Raw genomic sequence first — 26,024 nt, 5'->3', positions numbered from 1 at the left:
CGTTTATCACAAACGCGGGGTATGTCGCGTTTTAGGTTTGAAAATCATCTGCAGCCTGTTTGAGCGCCTCCGAGGCCCCGCACTGGGCACCACTGACTTTGTCTTCGCCCGAATGCTTGCGGGGAACGCACGGGAAATCCGGGGGCTCCTGCCTAAACTCTGTGTTTGCGAGGACGCGGCCTCAGTGCTGCGGCGCTGGGTCCCGGCAGAGAGCCCGGGAGTGGGTGGGGTTGGGGGGACTCCGGGGTTCGGACCGCATCTCGCTTGATGCTGTCAGAGGGAACAGGGAGGCGAAGAGAGAACTGCAGAAGTGTGGGCCGCTCGAGTTCCGTGACACCACCACCCCCCCCCCCCCGCCCCCTAAGCTAACGTTTCCGTAAACGAAGGCAGAAAAAGCCCAGAGCGGCTGCGTTTTCGTTTAAGAACAAAACTCCTGCAAAAGCTTGGAAACACTTGAGTAATGCGCGTTGTTGCTTTAAAACATTTTGACCGAGGTTGTGTGAGTTGTTTTTTTAATGACACAAATTAAATTCAGCTGGATATTTTCCATTATTCGACCCGCTTTTTGCGCTGGTTAAAAATAATCCTTTGGTAACTCAAATGTTGACTTACCGAGCAATAAGTGGCAATTTACACCTTAAAGAAACGAGTATAAATCACTCGCAGCTCTAATTGCTGTAAGTTTACGAAAGAGCTGCTGGCTCGGTTTAATCTGAAGCATTTTCATTCAAATTGTCATCGGAACAAACACCAGGCTTCTTAAATCCCGCTGTAATTAGCTTTCAAGTATCCTATTAAACCTCTTCACCTTTCGGGCTATCCAACTCAAAAAGCTCCCATTTAAAAATATATATGTCTCGCTCTTTTAATTGAGGCTATTAAAGAAATCAAGTTTCTACCCCCACCCCCTCCTCAAATCCTCTTTTCTTCTCTCCTACTCCACCCCACCCCCCATGCACCCCCTTTAGCCCAGTGATCCCCGCTCCGCAGTGATTGACGTCTAGAAAGAAAATGCTTTGTGCGGGGATGATTGTTATTAACTCGTTACCCCTGGCAGGGGGGCGGGGAACCGGCGTGCTCCGGTGAGCACTGGGGACCCGTAGCCCGGAGAGCGCGGCGGCGCGCCGGGCAAGCCCCCGGAGCTCCCGTGGACGCCTCGCTGCGCGCTAGGGCTGCGCCGCCGTCCGCTCGCCCGCAGCCGCGCGGGCCCAGGCGCCCAGACGGCTGCCTCTGGGGCCCAGCGCGCGGGGGCCTTCATTAGTTCGCCCCGCGTGCGGAGAAGCTGAAGCTCCGGGCTGCACGTGCCGACTCTGAACTTCTCGTCTCTGTTCCTCTCCATCCACTTCCCGGCTCTCACCGCCTCAGTGCCAGGGTCTCATGTCGGAGGAGTGCCGGCGGACTGCAGCCCTGGCGGCCGGGAGGACTCGGAAAGGCGCCGGGGAAGAGGGGCTGGTGAGTGGGTAGGGCCCCGGGTGCTGGCCCTGGAGAGGCGGCCCAGAACTGAGGGCTGCTATCCCAGAGTTCCTTCCCGGGCTCAACTGTGGGCCCTCGAGGAGCCGGTGGAGGGGGAGGGATCTGGGGCGGGCTGGGCAGAGCCGCCAGGCACCCCAGGACTTTGAGGTCAGGGGTCTGCAGCCCCGGCGACTGCGCCGTGGGAGCTTGGACCCCGGGGAGGGCGAGGAGCGGGACATCAGGAACTGGGGGTGGCTTGGGGGAAGGGAGGGGAGGAGGTGAGGGAGCCCCCGCGGGTCTGTGGGATGGGGAGAGGAGGAGGGGTCTAGAACCGCCTGAGACCGCGCCTCGTGGCTTCCTGCAGGTGAGCCCCGAGGGAGTGGGGGACGAGGACTCGTGCTCCTCCTCGGCCCCGCTGTCCCCGTCGTCCTCGCCCCGGTCCATGGCCTCGGGCTCCGTCTGCCCTCCTGGCAAGTGTGTGTGCAGCAGCTGCGGCCTGGAGATCGTGGACAAGTACCTTCTCAAGGTAGGGCGGAGCCGCGAGGCCCAAGGCGAGCGCGGTTCCCCGGGGAGCTCTGGGGAAGGAGAAAAGTTTATTTTCCCCTTCTTTTCCACTCAAGTTCTCGCTCGAGGTTGTAGACTTTCTTAGTACAACCGCCCAGTCAAGAGCAACTCATAAGGTGGGAAAAAGTGGGAGAAGAAATCTTAGAATACCCCCTGTTGCAAAACTGCTTGTGTGTGTGGTCTAGGGGTGCCGATACCCGGGTGAATGTACCGGAGCCAGCCACCTACTTGTAGAGGAACGGAAGTGGGGAAATCCTTACCCTTTCTGGAAACAGGGTCCTGCCTAATTATTTTTACCGAGCCTCGGGTTATAACCCGCAATAACACTCAGGGGTCTGCCTGCTTATGAGGGTTCCAAGTCTGTATATGTTGACCGATTTTCCCTTTTCAGTGTCTCCTTTGGTGAGAACCACTGTGAAGTGCCTCAAAGAGTCTTTTCTAGACAGATATTTTTTATATAGTCTTATGTTTATTTACACTAACCTGAGGCTTTTCCAAAATAAAAGTCATACTACCATTTAAATAAAAACCATTTTCAATATCTTCCTCCTCTTACTAAGGTTTAATACTTCAGGGCCACTCAGTGATTTTTTTTTTTTTTTTAACGTCATCTCCAGTGCTTAGGAGGGCAATGGAAATTGATGTGAAGTTAGACAAAACAAAAAGAAAAATGCCTAGGATGAAGTGCTTCAAGTGGTGGTTTGAGAGTTGACTGTCTGTCTGAATTTGTTTTACTTCCTCTCAAGATATTGTGGGGGAGTTTTGGAGTACAAATTCTGGCAGGCCAGTTATCCATGTCATTGCATGAAGGATCATAGTCCCCTGTGTTTTAATCCTAATATCATGGAATTTCAACTTCAATAGTTTTTTTTTAAACCACTATTTAAAATAATGATCTCTCCTACACTAAATTAGTAGCAAACCAGTTCACTTTCTATTTTCCTCACCACCACCATCCCCCACCTAGTTTCTCAAAAGAATTCATTATGTAGAATATGAATTCAGAAAGCAAGTTTGTGAGTTTCTTTAAATTTCTGCCTCAGCATACAAAACTGCTTCATCTGGGAAGTTGGAATGATACCCTGTAGATACAACTAAGATAAAGTACCAAAAGGAGTTTTGGTGAAAACTGTTTAAAAAGTAACTAAGTTACTTAATTAGTGGTTGATTCTTAAGGCTGGCAAGTTAGCATGGCTTTCTCTTTAAATCTGCATTCTTAAGATTCCCATTTCAGTGTTTCTAGACCTGAACCTCTTTGAATATTTCAAAACCATCTTTTAGAATCAAAACTAGCTTCTTCTTTTCTTGAGCTCTCTCAGGAATTAGCTTTATCTTTCAGAACATTTCTGAATGGATGTATAATGGACCCACTTCATATTAGAGAGGAAAAAGAAAAAAGCTTGAAGTGACTCAACATATCCTCTGAAATAGATAATCGTTTCTATCGTTCATCTTTTATATGTTAACATATGTTTATATATCAGATATATATTTGTATAAAACAATCTAAATTATATCAGTTTTTTTTTAAGCTTTCCTTTGTAATAGGACTGGAGTGCTCCCAATGAAGTCTTCCACATACAGTCTTAGTTTACTCTTTAGTATATGTACAAATATGCATAAGTATATATTAGTAGATGTGCAAGAAAACTGTCTTCATATAGGAAACTAACAAAAGTTTGACACTTTATATAAAAACTCTTGAGTTCTCAACTCCCCCACCACCACCATTTTGAGTACCTATTCTTCCAGATAAGTCTGAATTCAGTTCAAGTCACTGGTGAAAAAATAATTGTTAAATAGAATATTTGAGGATATAACTGTTTAATATAGAAAAACACCATATCATGAGGCAAGTAAAATGGAGTTAGAACAAAAATGTGAGAGGAGTTAGCTGCATCTGTTGCCCCATGTGATACTTCAGTGCCCTGTCGTTTGAGTGATTTTTTTTTTTCTGGATTGATCCTATATATGTATACATACAGAGATTGGATGAATGCTAGCCATCAGGAAAGGTTTATAGTCTCCAGAATTTTTTTCTGTTCACCTTATTTTCCTCTCTGGAAAAGAAAAAGAAGATGAAGGAGGTTTTTGTTTTGTTTTGTTTTAGTAAACTTTGAGGAAAGGTGGCAGACCAGGAATTACATCTGGCTTTAGGGAACTAGAGAATGACCATGACTCTGCCTTGAAGACTGCATCTATCCTGGGTTTAAAAAGAAAAAAAGCCTGGATAAGATCAAAATGCAGAGGCCTTAAACAGTGGAATACTAATGGAAGCCTGTACTTCTCAACTTTAATTTAATTGGACCCATTTGAGGGGGAAAAAAAAAAAAAAAGAAAATGCATCTCTATATCCAGGACAGCGATCACGACTGTTAATTTTTTAAATTTTGGTTTCCTCAGATTTTTTTCCGGTTGTTTTCCATTGCTATTTTCCTTATTTTCTTGTATGGTGAACATGTTCTTTTATAGAAAAACCAAAACTTAAAATTTCACTAAAATCATCAGTGCTTTGGAAAGAGGCACATAACTAATTAGAAGCCAGTGAAACTTTCTTCTTCAGCTTCACAGGACTTTTTATATTTCATGTCACAGTAAAACATGTTGAACAGTAGTGCTAACATAATAGAATCATTGGACAAGATTGTCTTTATTATGAAATAGTGTAGCAAAAGCTATATTTCAAAATTTCCCATTTTTTCCAATTTCCTAATTCCTATATTAGGCATTAGATCCATTTGTACAATGTAACTGCTGTTTTTGCATTATTGCTGTTCTTTTAAATGAAATTTAAACAAGCTAAACCAAGTTCTTGTGCCCATTTAACAAGGGCAAACTTTAGGAGCTTGCATTATAGGCAAATTCAGTTCAGTACACATCTTCATCCCTGAAGGCTAAAGGTATGCAGCTTATAGTATGATGGCAACTGTTTAAGGTGAGGGTTTGTATGATTTGTCCACTAATCGACAGTATTTCATGCCCCTATTTACAATGTAAAATGCTATGATTTATTAATGTATTTTATAAAATAAAATGTCTTACCAAGTATAAATGACAAACAATACTTGTGTGCCTTTTTAGAACCGCTTATAATAGATTTATTTTTTCCTTTAATGACCAAATCATTAAAGTAGGGTTACCAGTGCTTTATGTTTTGGTTATTTAATGTTAGGTGGGAGCCAGGGCTTCTGCCATATCAACATCTAAATCTACCTTAGCAGTGTCTGTTTTGTAAGAGAAATGAATTGCCTGGCTTCTTTACAAGGGTAAGTATTTATCTTACAAAGCTTTTTTCCATTTTCTTTTTCACTGTAACTAGTGAATAGTTTATAATTATTTGGCGAAAAAGTAGATTGAGAAAGTATGTGGCTTGAAATTTTTAGTTACCGTGTGTTATGGTGGGAAGAATTTGGTCAAGGAAAAATTATAAAACCAATATGTAGGACTTAAAGTGACCAAAAGTTTCCCTATGTTCATAGATGTTGATTTAAAAAAAAATAGAATGGACATTTGATTTAAAAAAAAAAAAAAGCTTGAATTTTTCAAAATTATATTAAAAAAAAATAAACACGAAGTGTAGAATGTGCTGTTGTGATTTTTCTGGGTGAAATCTAAAAGTATATCTAGAGGCGTATTTATGTAAATGATACCTCTTAGATGGAAACATTCAATGCATGTTGTAAAATATTAATGGGCTAGCTTTTAAAATTGCCTGATACAGAAAACCAAGGAAGAATACTCTTAAGCATGGTGTTAGAATGGCATCTCATTTGGCCCCTTTTTCTTCACAGGTGAACGACCTGTGCTGGCATGTCCGGTGTCTCTCCTGCAGCGTCTGCAGGACCTCCTTAGGAAGGCACACCAGCTGTTACATTAAAGACAAAGACATTTTCTGCAAACTTGATTATTTCAGGTACACTGAAACTTCTTTTGTTTTTTTAGTAAGTAGATACACCAAGAAATTATTTACACAAAGAGAATTTTATAAATAGGCTTTCTTGTCCACTTTTATTTACTGGACCAGATTATTATTTATTTATCCACTTTTTCTTATACAACAGATTTCAAAATGAGAATGCTTTATATTTTTGAGATAAATTGGATTAAAACAAATAAAACTAGCATATTTATATGTTTTAGGAACCCAGTATATAAAAATTATCTTTGAATAATTCTTTCTACCTTGGCAAATGAAAGTTTTAGGTATTATAAACAGGGAAGCTTTGCTGTGCAGGGATGTAAAGTATGAAATATAAGGTGACTTATTATAGCAATGCTCTTTGTTCAGGTAGAGTAGTAAGACAAAATGAAGTAATTATAGGGGGAAAAAAATGTGTTATTGAACTTTTACCAGTTTATTATAGAATGACCCCCTATAATATACCTATAAAATGCCAGCAGTTTGAAAACTGTGATACACCATATTATTCAGAAGAATTGACCATTCCAGTATCAGAAATACACCAAGTCTAATTACATAACCTGACTAAAAATTCTGTTTCTTTTGTCTGTTCTTTGATATTTGTGCAATTATATTTGCCTATGGTATTATAGGTAACATTTTCTCTGCCTGGTCTCTTATAATCATTTAAATGGAAAATTTCCTCAAGGATAGAATTCAATTCTTAATGGATAGCTATCTCAAAATTGAAATCATCCTTAAGCATGACTTTTTAAAATTATCACCATTTTCCTTTATTTGCATTTCCAAAGGAAGAAGAATTTTCATTGTGAAATTGGGAAGTTAATACTACATTATGAAGTTTCTAATACTAATTATGTTGTTTATACTCAATTTCAAAAACTGATTTAAGAGTTTAGTGATTGATTTGAATAAAATTGCTAGGCAAGTTAAAGCACTTCACGAAACCCAGAGTCCTTTATTTTATAAAATCATAGGATTTTATAATTACCCAAGTCATATATTTCTCATCAGGTTTGCTTTCTATTTCCTCAAAAACAGTAGCAATTTGCCTCCTCTTTCACATAGGGTACGCTAATCTTAATTTTTTTTTTTTTTTTTTGTAATTTAAAGCTGCTTGAAATGTTTGTTTTCAGGGACTTTTTACAAGTCTAGTTCTTCAGGATTTTTTAAATACCTTGTATTTTACTATATTCAAAACCTGATTTTTATGATTCAGATTAACTTAAAAACTAGCAATACCTCTAAAGATATGTTAATGAATAGACACAGACACATACACTTTTCTAGTTTAGTGGGGATATGCCAGGCTATGAGTGCAGTTGTGGTAGGAGATATGACAGAGTGTCACAAGGACTGAGAGAGAGGAAATCTTTACAGCGGGCATTTTGTTAAGATTAACTTGCATTTAATGTCCAGAAATGTGTCTAAAAGTTTTAGGTACTATTTCTCCGCCTCTTGTGGATGGTAATGCAAGAGCTTGTTTACCAAAGGAAGCATTTCTGAATTTTCCTTCCTCACACACCAGAGTGAACAATTTCTGTTCTATTCATTCTTTGATACTATCAATTTTAAATGTTTTAACTTTTTAAAAAAGTTTAAAGCATTTCCTAATTGTCTCAACTTGGCTTTAAGACATCATTATTTATATCTTCAATGGTATCACTTTGTAGTTTTAGTTTTTTCAGTTTGGAGTGTGTGTGTGTGTTATGTTGAGTCTCTAGATAATTTATAAATGTCCTGATATTTGTTACAAGAAGGATATTGAAACTCGTATTTCATTTATTTTAAAAGAAAAAATCCTATCCTCCTCTAGAGTAACAATGAGAAGTTTTTGTTTTCTAAACAGGTTTGAATTATGATCCCATCTCAAGTCTTGCTGCTGCTTACCATATTGACTTTTAAAAAATAATTGATTCCTGTTTCATTTTCAAAAGATTTAAATACTTGGGTTAATCCAATGAGTAATATAATGTGTTAGTTTAATCCTATGATGACTATCTCACCAAGCATTAACTCTTCACCCTTCCCCGTCCCCCATTTGTGTAGAAGGTATGGAACTCGCTGCTCTCGCTGTGGGAGGCATATCCATTCTACTGACTGGGTCCGGAGGGCCAAGGGGAATGTCTATCATTTGGCGTGCTTTGCCTGCTTTTCTTGCAAAAGACAACTTTCCACTGGAGAGGAGTTTGCTTTAGTGGAAGAGAAAGTCCTCTGCAGAGTGCATTATGACTGCATGCTGGATAATTTAAAAAGAGAAGTGGAAAATGGTAAATATATACTTAAAATACTTTTGAATCTTTTGGGACAGTGAACACAGGGATAAAAATGATTTTTTTCTCTTAAAGCATTATTTTGTGCAGTGTAATTGTGGTGAAACTCATTAAGCCCTCTACTGTTAGTGATAGTCTCCATCTGTTTATTTATAAGAAAAGCCATGGCATATGTATTTGGCTTGTGCCATATTCTCAGGAAGCAGCCTTGAATTTAGGGTTCTGTTTTGCTTTTTGTAACCAGTTGTTTCCTAGTGTTTGCCTTTTTAAGGATGAGCCTTAGATGTGCACTTTAAACTTGGTGCACTTTTGACTAAATATATAAGCCTACAAATGAAATATTGTTTCTACATTATGCTTCTAGTATGTTCTAAATCTTAAGGGATTTGGCAAACTAGAAGATGTATACAGTTTCATACCAAGCCAAGAGATGCAAGAAACCTATTATTGTATGACTGCCCCCATTTGAGTTACCAACACGTTTGGTGTGTTTTTTAAATGCAGGTAATGGAATTAGTGTTGAAGGTGCCCTCCTTACAGAGCAAGATGTTAATCATCCAAAGCCAGCAAAAAGAGCTCGGACCAGCTTTACAGCAGATCAGCTCCAGGTAGACATGACAATGAATTTGAGTTTTTGAAGCCCTTTTCCACCAAAAAGAAAAAGAAAAAACCCCAATAAACAAAAAACACCAAAACTAACAAAAGCCAAACAAAAAGCAATGTCTATGCTGTCTTAAAACATTTTTCTTTTTTCAAAAAGGTTAGTCTGTGCTTTTTGTGCAAACTGACTTGTTGAGTGTATGAAAACATTGCCCTAAATATTGTTTATCAATATTCCAAGAGTTGTGGTATGATGTGAGCTTATGCAAGTTTGTCTTCCTGACATCTGTTAACATTAACATCAAGGTGCAAACAAAATGTTGCTCTGTCTTGACTTACTGAAAAAAATTACTTTAACCTAGGTATTTATGTTACTACATATAATTTTAATAGAAGACAGAACATTTTGGGACACTTAACAGAAAGAGACATTCAGTATGTGGGTCTGTGGGACTCTGATGTGTTCATCTTTTTAACAAACTGCATTGAGTCTTTTAATAGACAAGATTGTAGATTTTCTGAGTAGGAAGGAATTGAAAATGCCTTACCATAAATAGAAATCTACTGATTGACTGCAATCAAGTAGACCTTTCCTTGTTTTTAAAGGGGGTAGAGGGAGTAATTCTATAATTTGATGCTAAAGTTTGATTATGTTCCCTGAAAGTGGAGGGATTATTTTCAACTTAGTTGCCCTAAATATAATTGTCATAACTTCTATTTTTATAGTCAGGAAAATAATGAAATAATTACTCTTTGCTTTATATTTAAGTCTGTACACACACTGATTTATTTCTGGCATTTTTTTTCAGACAAATCATTTTCTAAAAGATTAGTGTGACTGAAATATTTGCTTTATGTTAAGGTGAGGTAACATTTATTGAGTACCTACCATGTATGAATGGCTAGGTGCTTTACACATAGTATCCATCTTAGCTCAGACTTTAGAGGATATTTATACAATGTTAATGAATGAAGGTAATTTTTTGAAAAATCACTGATAGTATTCTAATACTTGTCAGTATGTAAGATGAATGCAGTATGAGAGAATATTTGTTTTGACAATGGTTAAGAAAGAAGCCTTGATATGAAAGAAATATCCCAAAGGACCTTAATGTCACTGAAAAGCAATCTAGCTTTAAAATCTAGATCCATTCTTTAAAAAAATTCCAGAAAATTATATTTGATTCCTTAATTCAGGCATCGCCTACATAGTAAGTAGAAAATGGAAGGTAAGGCAGCTGAAAGAAATATCTGTTTGAAGCTTGTTTTTCTGGGTGCTTCATTTGGTTATCATGAAAATCACATAAAGCCCCAGGTTAGGGGATACGTGTACCTGTGGGAGACCTGGTAGCAAAACACCCAGTAGCTAAAATATAATCTCTAATATAAATATGTTCTGTGTATAAAGTGGGCTGTTTCCGTGAAAGACTGGCCATAATTTTAATAGTCATAAGACCAATAACTTTAATTTGATATAAAAATTTATTAGTAAAAGGGTAACTGAAAATTTGAAGCAACTCTTAGGTAGATATGTACAATCTCATCTGGAAAGTATAGATACTAATTAAATAGAAAGGGAATAATATTTGTGGAGGTCTTTGTTTACCAAGTCCTATGCCAGATAATTTCCCGTACGTTATCGTCTTTCATCTCTTACAATTCATCCAAGAACTGCAGGGACTCCCCCAAGGCAGACAACCAAGGGAATGGCAGTGAAGAGATTTGGACCCTACTTTCCAAACTTCTGGTCTTTTAATTTTCCTTAGCCTCCCAGGAGACCATGAGTAGAACTGTGCCTTACTAAGACTCCATTTAACGGCTGTGGCAGCTAAAACAAGAGCGAGATTCTGAATCTTGAAGATGGCTTTATAGTTTTAAATTGCAAATGTGCATAAAAACTACTTAAGCCATGCATTATTATATGAAAATGTGATCTGAATCATGAGTTTTTAAAAATTTATACCAGAATCATAGGTTTTAAAAACGTTTTGATGTTTGGCAAAACTAATACAGTGTTTCAGGTTTAAAAATAAAATTTAAAAAAATAAATAAATAAATAAAAATAAAAAAATGAAAACACATTAAAAAATAAATAAAAATGAAGGCAGAAATTATATTCTTTCTAAGCATGTTCTCATTTATTCAGTGTTTATTAGCATCTATCTATGCCAGGAATAACTGAAACAATGAGGCATACTCTTGTCCTCAAGTGTTCTTTGTTGCTTAGGTATCTAGTATAAATTGATCATTATACTTTACCAGAGTTTTAATAAATCAGGCCATGTACCTCATTGTTAAATTGTCCTACTTTTCAGAAAGCTAATTATTTAAGTAGTGCTTGAATTTAGCAAAATAATAAAATATAGGTGATCAGTAAGTCAAGACTATTCATACAGTACCTTGCTTGGACTTAGAAGAGTTAAAGTATGAGGAACAAACAAACTTCCCAAATTGTTTAGAAAATTATGAGAAGAAAAAAATAGTTTAACACTTACAAAATAGACTATTCTGTGTTGGCAAAAATATTTCAAATATTGTCTCATTTGTATAAATTGTATTTTAAAAGTTCCTGCCAATATTATGGTTTGCTTATTGTAGTTGGAAGTACTTGCTCAATGATTATTAATGTTAAACATGCCAGGGTTAGCACCTACTTTAATCTACTTTCAGATTAAGTTGGTCAGCTGCTACTATGCAGACTGTTGACATTTTTGGTAGACTTTCTGGCTTTAAAATGATGTGTCTACAGAGGCTAGATCCTTGACCATTTTAAATAGCTCAGAAGAGGAATAGGGTAGATTTTTGGCATCTATAGTGACTGGAAAGCAATGAAACCAAGTCGAAATTAAAAGGATTCTTTTGTGAGACTAAACACTGATGAATACATCTTACTTTTCCGTTAGCATATTCCAGTTGTAAACCATCAGTGTTGATTTAAGTTTTCCTTTATTCCTTAATGAGAAATTGCTTTAGTAAATGTAATTTGGTTCCATTATTAAACTTGTGAATTTGAAATGCATTTGTGAAGAGCATATGTTTTTTGTTTTATAAATTATCTATAATGACATTACAAATAAATAGCTGTTCAGCTTTTCTCCTTGAAAAAATTAAAAAAACAAAGACATTTATTTGTTCATTCTTTTTTTCTCTTTTGGATGTTACATGCTCAACTACATATAAACACAACTATTTGCACATGAAGATATTAAAGTAACACATTTGGAGTAGGAGAGGAAGAATGAAGGGAACTGGGCGTGATAATAAACTTTTAGGCTGTTTCTGCCCATTTTTAAAAGCAAAAGTACAAGTGCTAGTTTACAGCAAGTATGTGGACAAGTATATTGGACTGGAAGCCAGGAATGCCTTATTCTGGAAGAGTCTCTATCAGTGAGAACTTAACTGAAAAAATACATAATTTTTAAACCTCATAACGTTTCTCGGAACAACATTGATCTTTTTCTCCACACTATCTTCGGATTTTCTGCACATTGTGGAGGTTCATTCAGTTAATCTGGGCATTATCTCCAGATATAATGGATAAGACATTCCCTTTGCCCTCCAGAAACTCACTTTCTGCTATGAAGAGCTCGACTTGCTAGCAAATTAGCTAACTACCTGGTGACAGATGAAGTGGCAGAAGATGGTATTATTTGAGGAACATAGTAAAGAATGCAGTTAATCTTGACTGTTGGAAATGGTGTCAGGGTCAGCAGGACTTTAGGTTAGGTAGATTACCCCCATCCCATGCCCAGGACATGCACAATCATTTGGATGCTAGGCTCCACTCTCTTATTCTTATAATACTTTCTTTATATTTTATACTTCCCTCTATTGACTTTTAAGTAATAAAATTCAAATATCTTGCTTGATTCCCATTACTTCCTTTTCTGAAGGAATCCAAAGCCCTTTGCTTATGCTTTTATTCTAGAGCTCCTCTTCCTCCTCCTCCTTCACTCCATGCATCTCACTTTAACTTGTATTGTTGTATTGTTGGCATGCATATATCTTTCTCCCAGGAAGCTGAGGCCAGGTTCCAATCCAAAGGTTCACATCAGAATTACCTGGGAGCTTTTCGATCTATGAATGTTTAGATCTCAGGAAATTCTTATGCAATAGACTGATGAGTATCTCTCTTTTAAGGTCCCAGATGTTCCTTTGCATAGAATAAGTGTCGAAACAAGGAATGATGGAGTCATTGCAATTAAGTGGAGTGCAATCTGTTGCACTGTCTACTATTTTCATACTAATAAAAATTGATGTAGGGGCCTTGAACCTGTTTAGTTGAATAGAGGTCAAAGATATGATTTTTATATTTTTAAAAATTGCTTAATGCTAGTAATTTTTAACAAAATGGAAAACATAGTAAATAGACTTTTATGCATTTTTTGTGGGTTGTGAGAATGGAAGAAAAGGTGAGCTTATTTTGAACAGCATAGTTGAGAGACAAGTTTTTTATGTTGAAATTTATTTTTTTAAAGATTTGAGCATAGCAACTTGTGCATAATTTTACATAATATGCATTCTTTTTATTGATATACACTTCTCTGTATTGATTTTCAAGTAGTAAAATACAAGTACTCCATTTTCTTGTGCATGCCTTATCTCTCCTGTCATCAAAATTCAGAAGATTGAGCTTCTTATTTTTAGCTATTTACTATTTACTACCTACATTTTTTAAAAAAACAGGTTATGCAAGCACAGTTTGCTCAGGACAACAACCCAGATGCACAGACTCTCCAGAAACTGGCAGAAAGGACAGGCTTGAGCAGACGTGTGATACAGGTGACTATTTTAAAGGTTAATCAAGAGATACTAAAAGTTCTATTCTAGGTTTTTATAAGTGTACATTGTGGGTGTGTGCGTAGAAATGTCAAAGCATTAGCTTCTCATTTTAGATCTCTTCACATTCTAAATCAGTTTTTTAAAAAGGCTGATAATTAATTAGCCTGCATGATCCAGGCTACCATTTGTTAGACAGCTCTTTGCAGAAGTTACTTCATTCATTGCTCAGAGCAAGCCTAAGATCCTAAGGCTAAAAAGACAACTACGGTTTGAAGCTAGATCTTTTTCTGAAGCCAGAATTGTTTCTACTTTTCTATGATTGTGTATGTGGATGTGTGTGTGTACAGGGGGTGGGCAATGTTGATGACCTTTATTAAAGATCCAGGTAGAAGGAATGATGTAAACAAAAGTAGGGAAGGATAAGTTAGAGCAAATTTGTTGGAAGATAAAATTTATGTTTGCAAATAGTGGGAAATAGAGTTGTTTGAGCTGAACTTGGAGAGGCCTGTGAATATCAAGTTTGCCTCTGAGTAGGAGAAAACCATGATATGTACTTTAGGAAGAAAGGACTGGTGACAGTACATAGGAAGACTTAGAGTTGGGAGAGGCTACATGGAGATTGACAGATTAGGTGTGATGCCCAGCAAAATAATGATTTTTCAAAAAGAGACAGCTGGTGGCCTCAAATTCATTCTGAAACATTTTATCGACTTAAGACTAATGGCAGGCACTGGATGCAAGAGAGACAAGGAAAAAGACCTGGATGCGATAATGGTGAAGCAGAGAGACATCAAAGATGACTTATATTTGAAGTCAAAGTATCCATGGAAATGGTGTTACTGACAGGACTATTAAAATAGGTTAAATTAAAACAGGTTTTAAATTAAAACCTATTAAATCAGGTTTTTTAAAATGTGGGTTCGGAAGTTGGGAGGGAGATGAATTCCTTTTCCAGCTCTGATTATCAGGCAGTGATGGTGGCAGTTGAGCATGTAAACCAGTATTTTAAAGGATGAAACACCATTTCCATGGATACACTTCCCTGGTGGCTCAGAAAGTAAAGAATCTGCCTACAGTGCAGGAGACGTGGGTTTGATGCCTGGGTTGAGAAGATCCCCTGGAGAAGGGAATGGCTACCCACTCCAGTATTCTGGCCTGGAGAATTCCATGGACAGAGCCTGGCAGCCTACAGTCCATGGGATCACAAAGAGTTGGACACAACTCAGCAACTTTTACAAAGGATGAACAAGACTCATGAAACTAGCTCCTTTATAGAGACACCGTGGACAGTAAAAACTGAAGAATGAACTTAATGGAGCAAGCTGTTTGAACTAGACCATCACAGCCAGAACCAAGGAATGAGTCTAGTGTATGAAGCATCATGGAAGCCCAAGGACTGAGGTAGATTCAATATGGAAGTAGTCAACTGTATCAGGATCTTATATTTCCCTTCGATTAGGGAAATGGAAAACAATTTTAAATAATATTTAAGGTTAAAAAGGTATAGCAGAGTAATGATGCAAGTGACTATAAGATGAAGTTCAGTGGGGGAAAACAGTTAAGTCTAACACTGAACTATAATGTTTTATTTCTTACATTTGCTGGTGGGTAAACAGGTGTTTATTCTTCAGTTTATTTCTATTAGGCCTGAAGTATTTCATAATTAAAAGATCATTTATTCCAAGAAGTCAGTGGGAGAGACCTGATGATACCTCAGCTTCTCTGAAGACCTAGATTTGCAGTGGATTTGGTTAAGTGCAGTGTAATGAGGCTGTCTGAGGCGGCAAGTCCCATAACCTCAGTACTTTCAGATGTCCAGGGTATTGTGTTTGTCTCAGAGTCCCAAATTCTAGAAAGGGGCTAACAAGGAACCAATGTGAAAAGAGTGCTCCCTTTAGAGGAAGATTAAGGTCAAGAAAGTCTGGAAATCATGTGCTGTTATTGACAGCAACAGGGATTTTTATCTGGAGAAAATATCCAGAGATGGTAAGGGAAGGAAGAGTATAAACAGAGGTGTCTTTAAATGGTTATGAAAGGTGGCAGGATCATGTCTCTGTGAGGGAATGTAGGAGAAAAACAGATTTCATTCACAGTGAAGAATTTTCTCAGTATGTAAGTCTACAAAACTGGCATTGGCTACCACTGAGCACTACTGGTAAAGAAACTGCCTGCCAGTGCAGGAGACACGGGTTCAATCCCTGGGTCAGGAAGATCCTCTAAAGGAGGCATGGCAACCCACTTCAGTATTCTTGCCTGGAGAATCCTATGGACAGAGGATCCTGGTGGGCTACAGTCCATGGAGTCACATAGAGTCGGGCATGACTGAGCAACTAGCACACACCATTGAGGTGGTGAGTTTTCTTTACCTGGAAGTGAAACTTCCTTTGTTGAGGTAGTTCCAACTCAATGGTCTGAGGGGGGTCCTCATAATCTAAAGACTCTATACATTCAGTGACAGTGATTGCTATAGCTAAGTCAGATTCATGGTTGTTATGTTTTAGATTACTTTGAAGTTGGAAGCAAAGGAAAATGGAAGATTTTCTGAGAGCGTTCTTTATTATTTGAAGAAGTAAGAACCCCAGACAGACATCTCTCTTATAATTTCCAGGTATTTAGGTCACCAGTATTATGAGAAAGTTAACTACATTGCAAGCCCTAGAACCTGGAGAATATATTGTTGGGTGGTGGCTTTTAATATGTAAGAGTTAAATATTTTAATAAGATGGCAAAGGAGTACTAACAACTCAAATATATAGTCCTTTACAGTATTTTTGAAGGATTAATTACTGTGAACTCAAATAGTAGTCAGAACCTCTTTGCCCAGCTACTACTTAGCATTGAGCACACATTAGAAATGGTAAAGAAAAGAGATTTACTAGGCCTCGATTCTTATATGCAAACTAGGTTACCCAAATACTAGGTGGAAATACTGGTCCTATACAGGATATTATTACAGATCTCACCTTTACTAGCTAAAGTCTACATGAAAGTGAAAATCGTTAGTCGCTCAGTCGTGTGTGACTCTTTGCGACCTCGTGGACTGTAGCCCGCCAGGTTCTTCTGTCCATGGAGTTCTCCAGGCAAGAATACTGTAGTGGGTAGCTATTTCCTTCTTCAGGGGATCTTCCCAATCCAGGTAACAAACCTGGGTCTCCTGCATTGCAGGCAGATTCTTTACCATCTGAGCCTCCAGGGAAGCCCTGAAAAATCTGCATAGTGAGACATTGTAACAGAGCAGATCATCACTGAGCTGAAATCACAGAACAAGGATGGGTGATTTTACTTTTAACAGTCTACATCCAGATAAAATCACTGCTCACATATCCTTTCACAAAGTTGAATTATGAGTTGTATATCTTACAGAAACATGATAAAACATTCCTGTTTCTCCCAGTGTGCTTGGAGTTCTCTTTCTATATTAAAATACACATCCTTTGTATTGCTATATAATTTATTTAGTTTATTTTGAATTTTTTACATCATAAAAATGCTACAATGAAGAACATTGTGTATATACTTTGTGCATTTATTCAGTGGTGTCTATAGGATAAATTTCTAGAAGTGAGATTATTGAGTCAAAAGATAAAAGCATTATAAGAGCCTTTGACTGATAGTACAAAATTCACCTTGGAAAAAGTTCATAATCAATTTATTCTCCCAGAACCTACATATGAAATTTCTCTTTCCTCAAAGTGGATAAATCCTAAAAACTATCATTCTTTTACATCCTTTCCAATTGGCAGTAAGAAAATGTCATTGTTTTTATTTGTCTTTCTTTTATTATCAATAAACCTTAATATGTTTACTTATATTGTGATTAAAAAGTGTATTTTTTAGCTGATTTTTATATTGGGTTATTTATTTTCTCTTTATCCTACTGATTTTTATTATTTATCATGTTAAACTTTCATAGTTTATCAATTGCCTTTTCATTTATTTTTACTACATAGAAATTTTACATTGTTTTATATTCAAATCTCTTCATATATTTTTTCTGATAGCTTTGGTCTTTCTCTTGCTTCACCTAGAGAAGTGTATCAACATTGGCTTTTGTTTCAATAAACATTTTCCCAATTATTTATATCTAAACCCTTATTTATTTGTAATGGACTTTTGGTTACATGTTGTAAAGTTGAGATTTTTCTTCCCCCCCCCCCCCCCAAATGATTAGGTAGCTTTCTCTAATCCATTCTGTGCCAGCTCTAATTTCTCAGTCATTTAAAATTACATCTTTTTCATACATTAAATTCTCTTATTTGGCCCTTTGGGTTTTCTAAGAGATTGATCTAATGCACTAGTCTTTTCTTTTACAGAATGTCTATGTGGCCTGCTTTCAGCTTATGTATTTTACAATTTACAGCTTAGATTTTTAAAAAGTATCTTACTTAGAAGAAATTTTAACTCTGTTAGAGGTTTGCAAAGCAAGAGGAGATTTTAAGTCAGTAAGGAGAATCAAGGAGAAGGCAATGGCACCCCACTCCAGTACTCGTGCCTGGAAAATCCCATGGACGGAGGAGCCTGGTAGGCTGCAGTCCATGGGGTCGCTAAGAGTCGGATACGACTGAGCGACTTCACTTTCACTTTTCACTTTCATGCATTGGAGAAGGAAATGGCAACCCACTCCAGTGTTCTTGCCTGGAGAATCCCAGGGACAGGGAAGCCTGATGGGCTGCCATCTCTGGGGTCGCACCGAGTCGGACACGACTGAAGCGACTTAGCAGCAGCAGCAGCAAGGAGAATCGAAAGGACTTGTATTTCGTTCCTCAAGCTAGATAGCCCTCATATCAGAAGTTTACTGATGCCTAAAATCTTCAACTTTATTTAAATGTGCAGGTTACATGATACTTTGTGTTTTCAAAACTCTTTGCTTAATTACCTGTTGATTTTTTTCTAGGAGGTATCTGAATTACATTAAGGTAGTTATTCTACTGTTAACATCAGGCTATCTTCATATTTATTTCCAAAGTCTGAAATTCTTTAAGAAAATAACCGAGTATTTTCCATCTAATATATAATTTATTGGAGACATAAGACACCTTGAAGAAACTCTGGGAATTGTAGTGCCGTGTGTTTTAGGTTAATGTAGTCCTCTGGGGTGCCTGTCTTCTGGGCAGTGTCAGGGGAAAAGGCAGGTGGCAGCTGTCCCTGGTTAAAAGCTGGAGAATGTGTGAGTGTGTCTTCTTGGCTGGCTGGGTGACGGCAGTGGCACCTGTTGTTCAGGAGCCTGTAAAGGGAACTGTGACTGAAGACTCTGGATGAAATCTCTGTATAGATACCCAAGTCTCTCTGCTGCTCCAGAACATGGGTGATAAGGCTGTAACTACATCATTTTCATTGATACATGCCTACGCTTATTCCCAAAATACTCCTTAGATGCTACTCCTCAGCCACCTGCTCAGACCCGTTTTCCTTTGGTTTTAACCCCTTGAGTTTATACCTCTGTTTATGAGTCCCAAGGATAACAAGGTATGCCTTTTGAAGTCAGGCCAACTTTTTAATAAATCGTTTTTATTCAGCCCTCTGTTCTGCATTGTTCAGCCCTGATTCCCTTGAGTCATCAACTAACAGCCTGCCAGCCCTGGGCAGAGACTTATGCGCCTGGCCTTCTCCCTTGATCCCCAAATGTTCTTATCCTAATTTCCTTATAAAGTTTTAATCCCTCCACTTCTCTGTCTTCTTATGACAGAGTTGTTTGGAGTGATAGCAAAAAAATGCTGTAATATTTTAATAGAGGAACACTCTGTAGGCAGGTTATATCTAAGTGCAGGAAGTTCACATGCAGGTAGCTTAGTTACTGGAAGCATTCTGGGTGGTCTAGACTTGTTTACCCTGACCTGCACGTAAAATTCTGCTTAACCCAGAACTTCCTTTATTTCTGTGATGGAGTGGACAACAAGGTGGTTAGCTCTTTACATTTGGTGAACTGTTTCACCAGTGGATATGTTTGCATTTTATTCTACTTAAATATTGCTAGTTGTTTCTTACTGTAAGCCTGACTTTAACATGCTTCTTAGAGAATAGCCTATGTATTTACTAAGAGAAATTGAACTCAGCAGGTTACCAAGAGACTGGAATAACTGAATCAAGAGGTTTGTAGAAAGCCTTAAGTTCTCAGTGGGGATTTTAATCATTTGAAAATGGATTTCAAATAAGTCCAGCAGGTGTCTGAGAATACAGTGAGTAGTGTATTTTTTAAAAATTTCTGATGAAAGGGTTTTTTCCGTTTTTCTTTTTGTCCCAAATGTCAGTAGGAGAACCAAGGAAACTTTTCTGAAATTTTGAATCCCCTCCCCCGTTTTTATTTTGGAAGATGCTGGCTTATTATAAAACCAGTTTTAAATTAAATCATCAGATAATTATTATTTGGGCAAGGAAAATGACTGTTGATAACTGTGCAAAATGATTTCTCTTGTGTCTACAGAACTCTTTTTTAAAGAAAGCTTCTTTAGATTTATGCTGTGCTTATATGGTAGAGTTGCATCCTTTGTAGTATTGAACTGGTATTGTGCTCAGCTGCTATGTGACATGGCTACTGTTGCTCTTCTCCTCTCTCAGGTATGGTTTCAGAACTGTAGAGCACGCCACAAGAAACACGTCAGTCCTAATCACTCCTCCTCTGCCCCAGTCACAGCAGTGCCACCCTCCAGACTGTCTCCACCCATGTTAGAAGAAATGGCTTATTCTGCATATGTGCCCCAAGATGGGACGATGTTAACTGCACTGCATAGTTATATGGATGGTAGGTATCCTAACATTTAACAGCTGCCTTTCAAACAATCACTCATACCTTCTCATATTATATTGCTAATAGGATTCACATTTTGAAATATTACCTCAGTAGTAGCTGAAAAATACTGTGGGAGAGGGATGCAGTAGGGAGAACTATCCAACCTTCTTCTGTGACACCTTTTAAGGGGCATGCAAAGCACTCACTTTACAGCTAAAATACAGATATTCATAATGACTCATAGATAGTGCTTGATTTTTACTTAGAAAAAAACATTCGTTTTGTTTTGACCTGATAAATATTTGAATAATTTATTTTCCTATGGTCAGAGACAGTAGTCACCCTCAGATTTTTAGATTGAGGTTTATTGAATTTTGTTAAAGAAACTTTTTTATTGACGCAAAACGTACATGTAGAAAAGTACACACATAGGTATTCAACTTGATGAATTAATAAAATCAAGATATCCATGTAAATACTCCCCAGAGGAAGTAGTAGGATGTAATTAGCACCTCAGAAGCTTCTCCTATGTCCCCTCCCACTCATTATCCTCTTCCTCCAAAGTAACATTGCCTTGACTTCCAAAATCATGTTCTGGTTTTGCCTGTTGTTGAGCTTTATATAAATCAAACCTTGCAGAATGTATTCTGTGTCTCACTGCTTTCAACTGTAATGTTTGTGAGATTCCTTTGTATTGTTGCAAGAATCAGTGATTTGTTTCATTGTTATACAAAATTCCACTGTAGGATACCATTATCCACTTAGGGTTGTAGGCACTCATTTTATTTCCGGTTTGGGCTTTTATGTATATGATGCTATGGGCCTCATTGTACACGCCTTTGGGTGCACATTAATTCACAATTTTATTTAGTACATATATGCTAAGAGTAGCATATAGGGTCCTGACTACACATATGTTCAATCTTAGTTGATTCTGCCAAAAAGTTTCTGATACTGGTTGAACCAGTATACACTCTGACCAGCAGCACATGAGAGTTCAAGGTGTTCTACATCTTCTCCAGCACTCGATGTGGTGTGACCTCTTAATTTAGCCAGCTTAGTGGTTGTATAGTGCTATCTCATTATTTTCATTTGCTTTTCCCTCATCACTGATGAGCCTGAGTATTTTTTCTTTGGGCATTTTTTTTTTTTTAATTTTTGTGAAGTACCTGTTCATGTCTTTTGCTTATTGGTCTGTTGGCTTGTCTGTTTTGTTTTTCCTTGGTTTGTGCTAATTTTGGCTGTGTATTGCATATAGATCAGTTTTTTCATGATTATATGTATTACTCTCTTAAGGGTATGTTTTATGGAGCACAAGTTCCTAATTTTAATGTAGTTCATCAGTTTTTTTCCTTCATGAGGAATGCTTTTTTTATGACCTGTTCAAGAAATTGTTCCTACTCAAAGATAATGAAGATATTCCTCCTATCAGTTCAGTTCAGCCGCTCAGTCGTGTCTGACTCTTAGCGACCTCATGGACTGCAGCACTCCAGGCCGCCCTGTCCATCACCAACTCCCAAAGCTTGCTCAAACTCATGTCCATTGAGTCAGTGATACCATCCAACCATCTCATCCTCTGTCATCCCCTTCTCCTGCCTTCAGTCTTTCCCAGCATCGGGTCTTTTCCAGTGACTCAGTTCTTTGCATCAGGTAGCCAAAGTATTGGAGCTTCAGTGTCAGTCCTTCTAATGAATATTCAGTACTGATTTCCTTTAGGATTGACTGGTTTGATCTCCTTGCTGTCCAAGGGACTCTCAAGAGTCTTCTCTAACACCACAGTTCGAAAGCATCAATTCTTTGGTTCTCAGCTTTCTTTATGGTCCAGTTCTCACATACATACATGACTACTGGAAAAACCATAACTTTGACCAAATGGACCTTTGTCATATATTCCTCCTATGGTATCTTCTACAAACTTCACTAACCATGTTTTACCTTGACATTTAGATTTACAGTCCATCTAGAATTGAATTTTCTATGTAGTGTAAAATAAGGACAAAGTCTTTGTTTTGTTTATGAAAGTACCAATTTCCCAGCTGATTTTCTGTGTTACATTTGTCATAAACCAAGTGTCTATATAGTTTATATGTCAACTTCTGTACCCGTAGAAGAGCCTAGAGGGCTACTGTCCATGGGGTCACAAAGAGTTGGGTGTGACTGAAGGGACTTAGTACACACTATTCTGTTTTGTTGGTCTATTTCTGTATCCATACCTAATTGTTTTACTAATGCTGGATGTATAATTCTTGATATCCAGTAATACATGTTATCCTATTTTATTGTTTAAGTTTGTATTGCCTCTTCTTGACCCTTTATGTTCCCATAATTTTTTCCATCAAAAAAAGAGAAAATAGTTGAGATTTTGATATAATCTATTAAATCAGTTTGTAGGAAACCACCACCTTAATAATATTGTCTTCCAAACCATGATCCTAGTCTATCTTTCTGTTTATTTAGGTCACCTTCAAATGCTCTCTTATATTCTGGAGTTTTCTGTTTAGGAACCTTGCACATCTTTTGTTAGGTTTTTTTAATAGGTTTTTGTTTTGATGCAGTTAATTGTAAATGGTTTTTCCTTTATAGGTGGAAATCTAGGTTTACAGCTATTTTCTTTCAGCACTTTGACAATATGAATAAAATAGTTTCTTCCATTGTTTCTGTTATTTAGAATATAGTTAATTGACTTGATACCACTTATTGTTGAAGTCAGCTATGGGTCTTATTCTTGTTTCTTTAAAAGTGAATGTCCTTTTCCCCCAGCTTTTCTCTTTGTGCTTGGTTTTAAGTTTTGTAGAATGTGCCTAGATATGCTTCTTGAATATGAAAGTTTGATGTATTCGCTTATACAAACTTTCTGTATCTTCAAATATTATTTCTGCTATTACTGAAAAAGCCCATATTTTCTAGCCTTTTGATCTTCCATGTTCTGGACTAGATATTTTCTTCTGACCTGTATTCCAGTTCACTAATTCTCTCTCTGTATATGCTGTAAAACTCACTTGCTGAGGTCTTAATTTCAGTCATTGTTTTCAGTTTTTAGAATTTCCATTTCATTCTTTTATATAGTTTTTATTTCTATACCAGAATTATCGCTTATCACTTTATTCCGTAATACAATTGTTATGCTAATTATAGTTATTTTAAAGTTCATGCCTGACAACTCCAATATCTGGATATTTTCGCAATCTATTCTGTTGTTTTTCCCTCTTTGTTTTTAGTCAAGTCATGTCGTATTTGCCTTGTTACTTTTTTATTGCACTTCAGATGTGAGGTATGAAAACTAGAAATAATCTGAAGCTCTGAATGGGATATTTTCCACCAGAGAGAATTTAGTTTTGCCATTGGCAGGGAGTTAGGTCAGGGGAAGACCAACTTAATCCAATCAGACATCAGTTCTCACAAAGGCTGGCATGTTTCTGGGTCACCACTTCTTGGCAGGAGCCTTTTGGGATACCCCCCAAAGCTTATGTTTTGTTTTGTGTCTGTTGTTTTTAATGAGGGCTTCTCTTCAGTGGTACCTGGTCCTTCATATTTGTTCCCCACCACCCAAAGTCTAACTAGTGAAAACTCTGCTAAACTTCTCATCCTCTTAGACACTCATTTTCTTTTAAAATTGTCATTACACTTGTGGAGGAAAAGTAGCCTCATTTTATTTCCTTCCTTCTCTAGGACTTGACTTTGTGAACTCTCACTGCCTTGGTATCTTTCAGATGCCCTCAAACAGCTTTTTAAAAATTTTGTCCGGCTTTCTTAGTTGCTGTTAGAAGGACTTTCGGTTTGAAGCAGCATAGTCTTTGCTGAGAGTGAAAAGTTCATTTTAAGGTTTGGTTAAAGTAATAATCAGAGCCTGTATCATTGTTGCCATTTACCTACCCTAGGATTAAAATTGTGTGTGTTCACATCAATGACTGTAGTGTTGCCTGAGTCAACTGTGTTTTCATGTATGATTAGGAAAGAGGCAGTTAAACATCCATAAATGGGAATTTGGGGCAGGAGTCACACTATAGAGGAACCTGTGTATGAAATTTAGCAACTTCTCTGTAGACGAAGGTGGTGTGTTTCTGGCTGCAGGGTAAGGTGCAGTGAATGGGGTATGGATGGAGGACTTTAAAGTGGCAAAAGCTTGGGGCCCAAAATAAAGATTTTGGAGTAAACCATTCCTGGATTCTCATAATACTATACTCACTATGCTGAATAAGTTAATGCTTCTGCTGAGGTCAGTGGAATAGCTTGGTGCCCTCAGCTATAATCAGTAGTGAGAGGACTTTGCCTTGGATTGTTTTTTGTTTGTTTTTAAGGCAGTTTTATTTACCATACAAAACTGATCCACAAATTTCTTTCTATTTTGTAGCTCATTCACCAACAACTCTTGGACTCCAGCCCTTGTTACCCCATTCAATGACACAACTGCCAATAAGTCATACCTAATTCCTTTTTTCAGGGATAGAAATGATTAAGGATATAAACTTGTCATTTGTTATGTATAAAATACCATTGAAAATATATTAATGTTAATTTTTTATTTAACACCCAAAGCATTTCCAACATCACTTTGCTGCCCAGGTATGTATCTCTAGTTGGCCTGCAAGACACTTTTATTGATTCTTCATTTTTTGTAAAACTTATGTTTACAAGAAGAAAATAAATCAAAACTTTTTTTTGTATTGTATGAAAATAGTTCACTCAAGTGTGTATCTGTTAATTTATTTGTCATCAAAAGAGCACTTTGCCTAAAAGAAAGGACTGACAAGTGTGCAAAATGTTTACAAGCCTTTGTGAAATTGTAGTTTATCATTAGTTTGTATCTGTAAGTTATTGTTATAAATATTACCTGTATTTTTTGTTATATACAACTTTATACTTTGAAGCTTGTATCTGTGAATTTGCAATTGAAATTTATTTTGCCAATGTTTTCTGAATGAACTGAATAAAGCTTCTGTTGTAGCATGCCATGCAAACACATTATTGTGTTTGTGGTTGATGAACTATGGCTGTAAATAACACTATGGTTTAATAAGCCCACCATTCTAAGTTTATTAAACATTTTTCATTCTTGTGAAAGTTTCAACCAATTTATCCTTTTTGTGTGTGTATTTTCAGCAGTAAGTTGACTTCAGCCTCTTACACATATAATAACAACTTTTACTTTTAAAAGCCATTTTGTTTTGAGCTTTGTTGTGAGTACATTTTAATAGGAAACTTATTTGTAGATGATTGCACTTACTCAAGAACACATGAAAATATCTCATTTGGCAAATTATCTCTTTTGAACTAGTTAATAAAATTAATGTGAAAGAAAAGGCAGAGTGCTTTTCAAAATGACCTTTTGGGGTGTCCCAAGCCAGAAATGAAATGTGGGCCATTAGAATGTATTTCTTAAGGGTTGAAAAAGGAGGACAAGAAATATTTGGAGTTTGTGATCAATGCTTCTAGAGCAGAGACTCTCTACTTTTTCTTCCTAGTGAACCCTCTTTAGGGATTGTGATTGAGAGCTGAAATCTAAACCTCAGGACTTTATCCTATGTAGCAGTGGACACTTGTCTCGGAATTACAAAAGTAAGTAGTGCCACCCTCACTAATTTTTGGATTTAAAGAATTTAATCAGTACTTACTTCTTATCTTTTATATACCAATCAGGAAAAAAAAGGTAGTGAGAAAGAAATCTTAAGTTTAAGTCTTTGTTTAACTTGGCGGGTTCACATCT

The 26,024-nt window shown here is 37.2% G+C and overlaps 1 protein-coding gene across 4 annotated transcripts; it reads left to right on the top strand.

The window, feature by feature from the left end:
- Positions 1 to 25,392, top strand: LHX8 (LIM homeobox 8). 4 transcript variants are annotated; one of them, XM_055585463.1, is made up of 9 exons: positions 1 to 19; positions 1,366 to 1,452; positions 1,817 to 1,978; positions 5,808 to 5,929; positions 7,988 to 8,208; positions 8,716 to 8,819; positions 13,498 to 13,593; positions 20,149 to 20,332; positions 24,672 to 25,392. In XM_055585463.1, exons 2-9 carry the CDS (start codon positions 1,378 to 1,380, stop codon positions 24,746 to 24,748), a joined length of 1,041 nt encoding a protein of 346 aa, XP_055441438.1. In that variant the 5' UTR covers positions 1 to 19; positions 1,366 to 1,377; the 3' UTR covers positions 24,749 to 25,392. The 4 variants fall into 4 exon arrangements, with proteins under 4 accessions (XP_055441438.1, XP_055441437.1, XP_055441439.1 ...); XM_055585462.1 differs by lacking the exon at positions 1 to 19 and having other exon boundaries at positions 7,991 to 8,208; XM_055585464.1 differs by lacking the exons at positions 1 to 19; positions 13,498 to 13,593.
- Positions 25,393 to 26,024: the final 632 nt, after the last annotated feature.

The sequence above is a fragment of the Bubalus kerabau genome, chromosome 6 (genome assembly GCF_029407905.1).
Source record: "Bubalus kerabau isolate K-KA32 ecotype Philippines breed swamp buffalo chromosome 6, PCC_UOA_SB_1v2, whole genome shotgun sequence".
Lineage (NCBI taxonomy): Eukaryota > Metazoa > Chordata > Mammalia > Artiodactyla > Bovidae > Bubalus > Bubalus kerabau.
Note: the sequence above shows the minus strand (reverse complement) of the source record. Positions and strands in the feature narration are given on the sequence as shown.

Coding starts and splice junctions, on each gene's coding strand:
- LHX8 (XM_055585463.1), top strand. CDS start 1,378: ATGTCGGAGGAGTGCCGGCGGACTGCAGCCCTGGCGGCCGGGAGGACT. Junction 1,979..5,807: donor TGGACAAGTACCTTCTCAAG/GTAGGGCGGAGC, acceptor TTTTCTTCACAG/GTGAACGACCTGTGCTGGCA. Junction 20,333..24,671: donor ACTGCATAGTTATATGGATG/GTAGGTATCCTA, acceptor TCTATTTTGTAG/CTCATTCACCAACAACTCTT.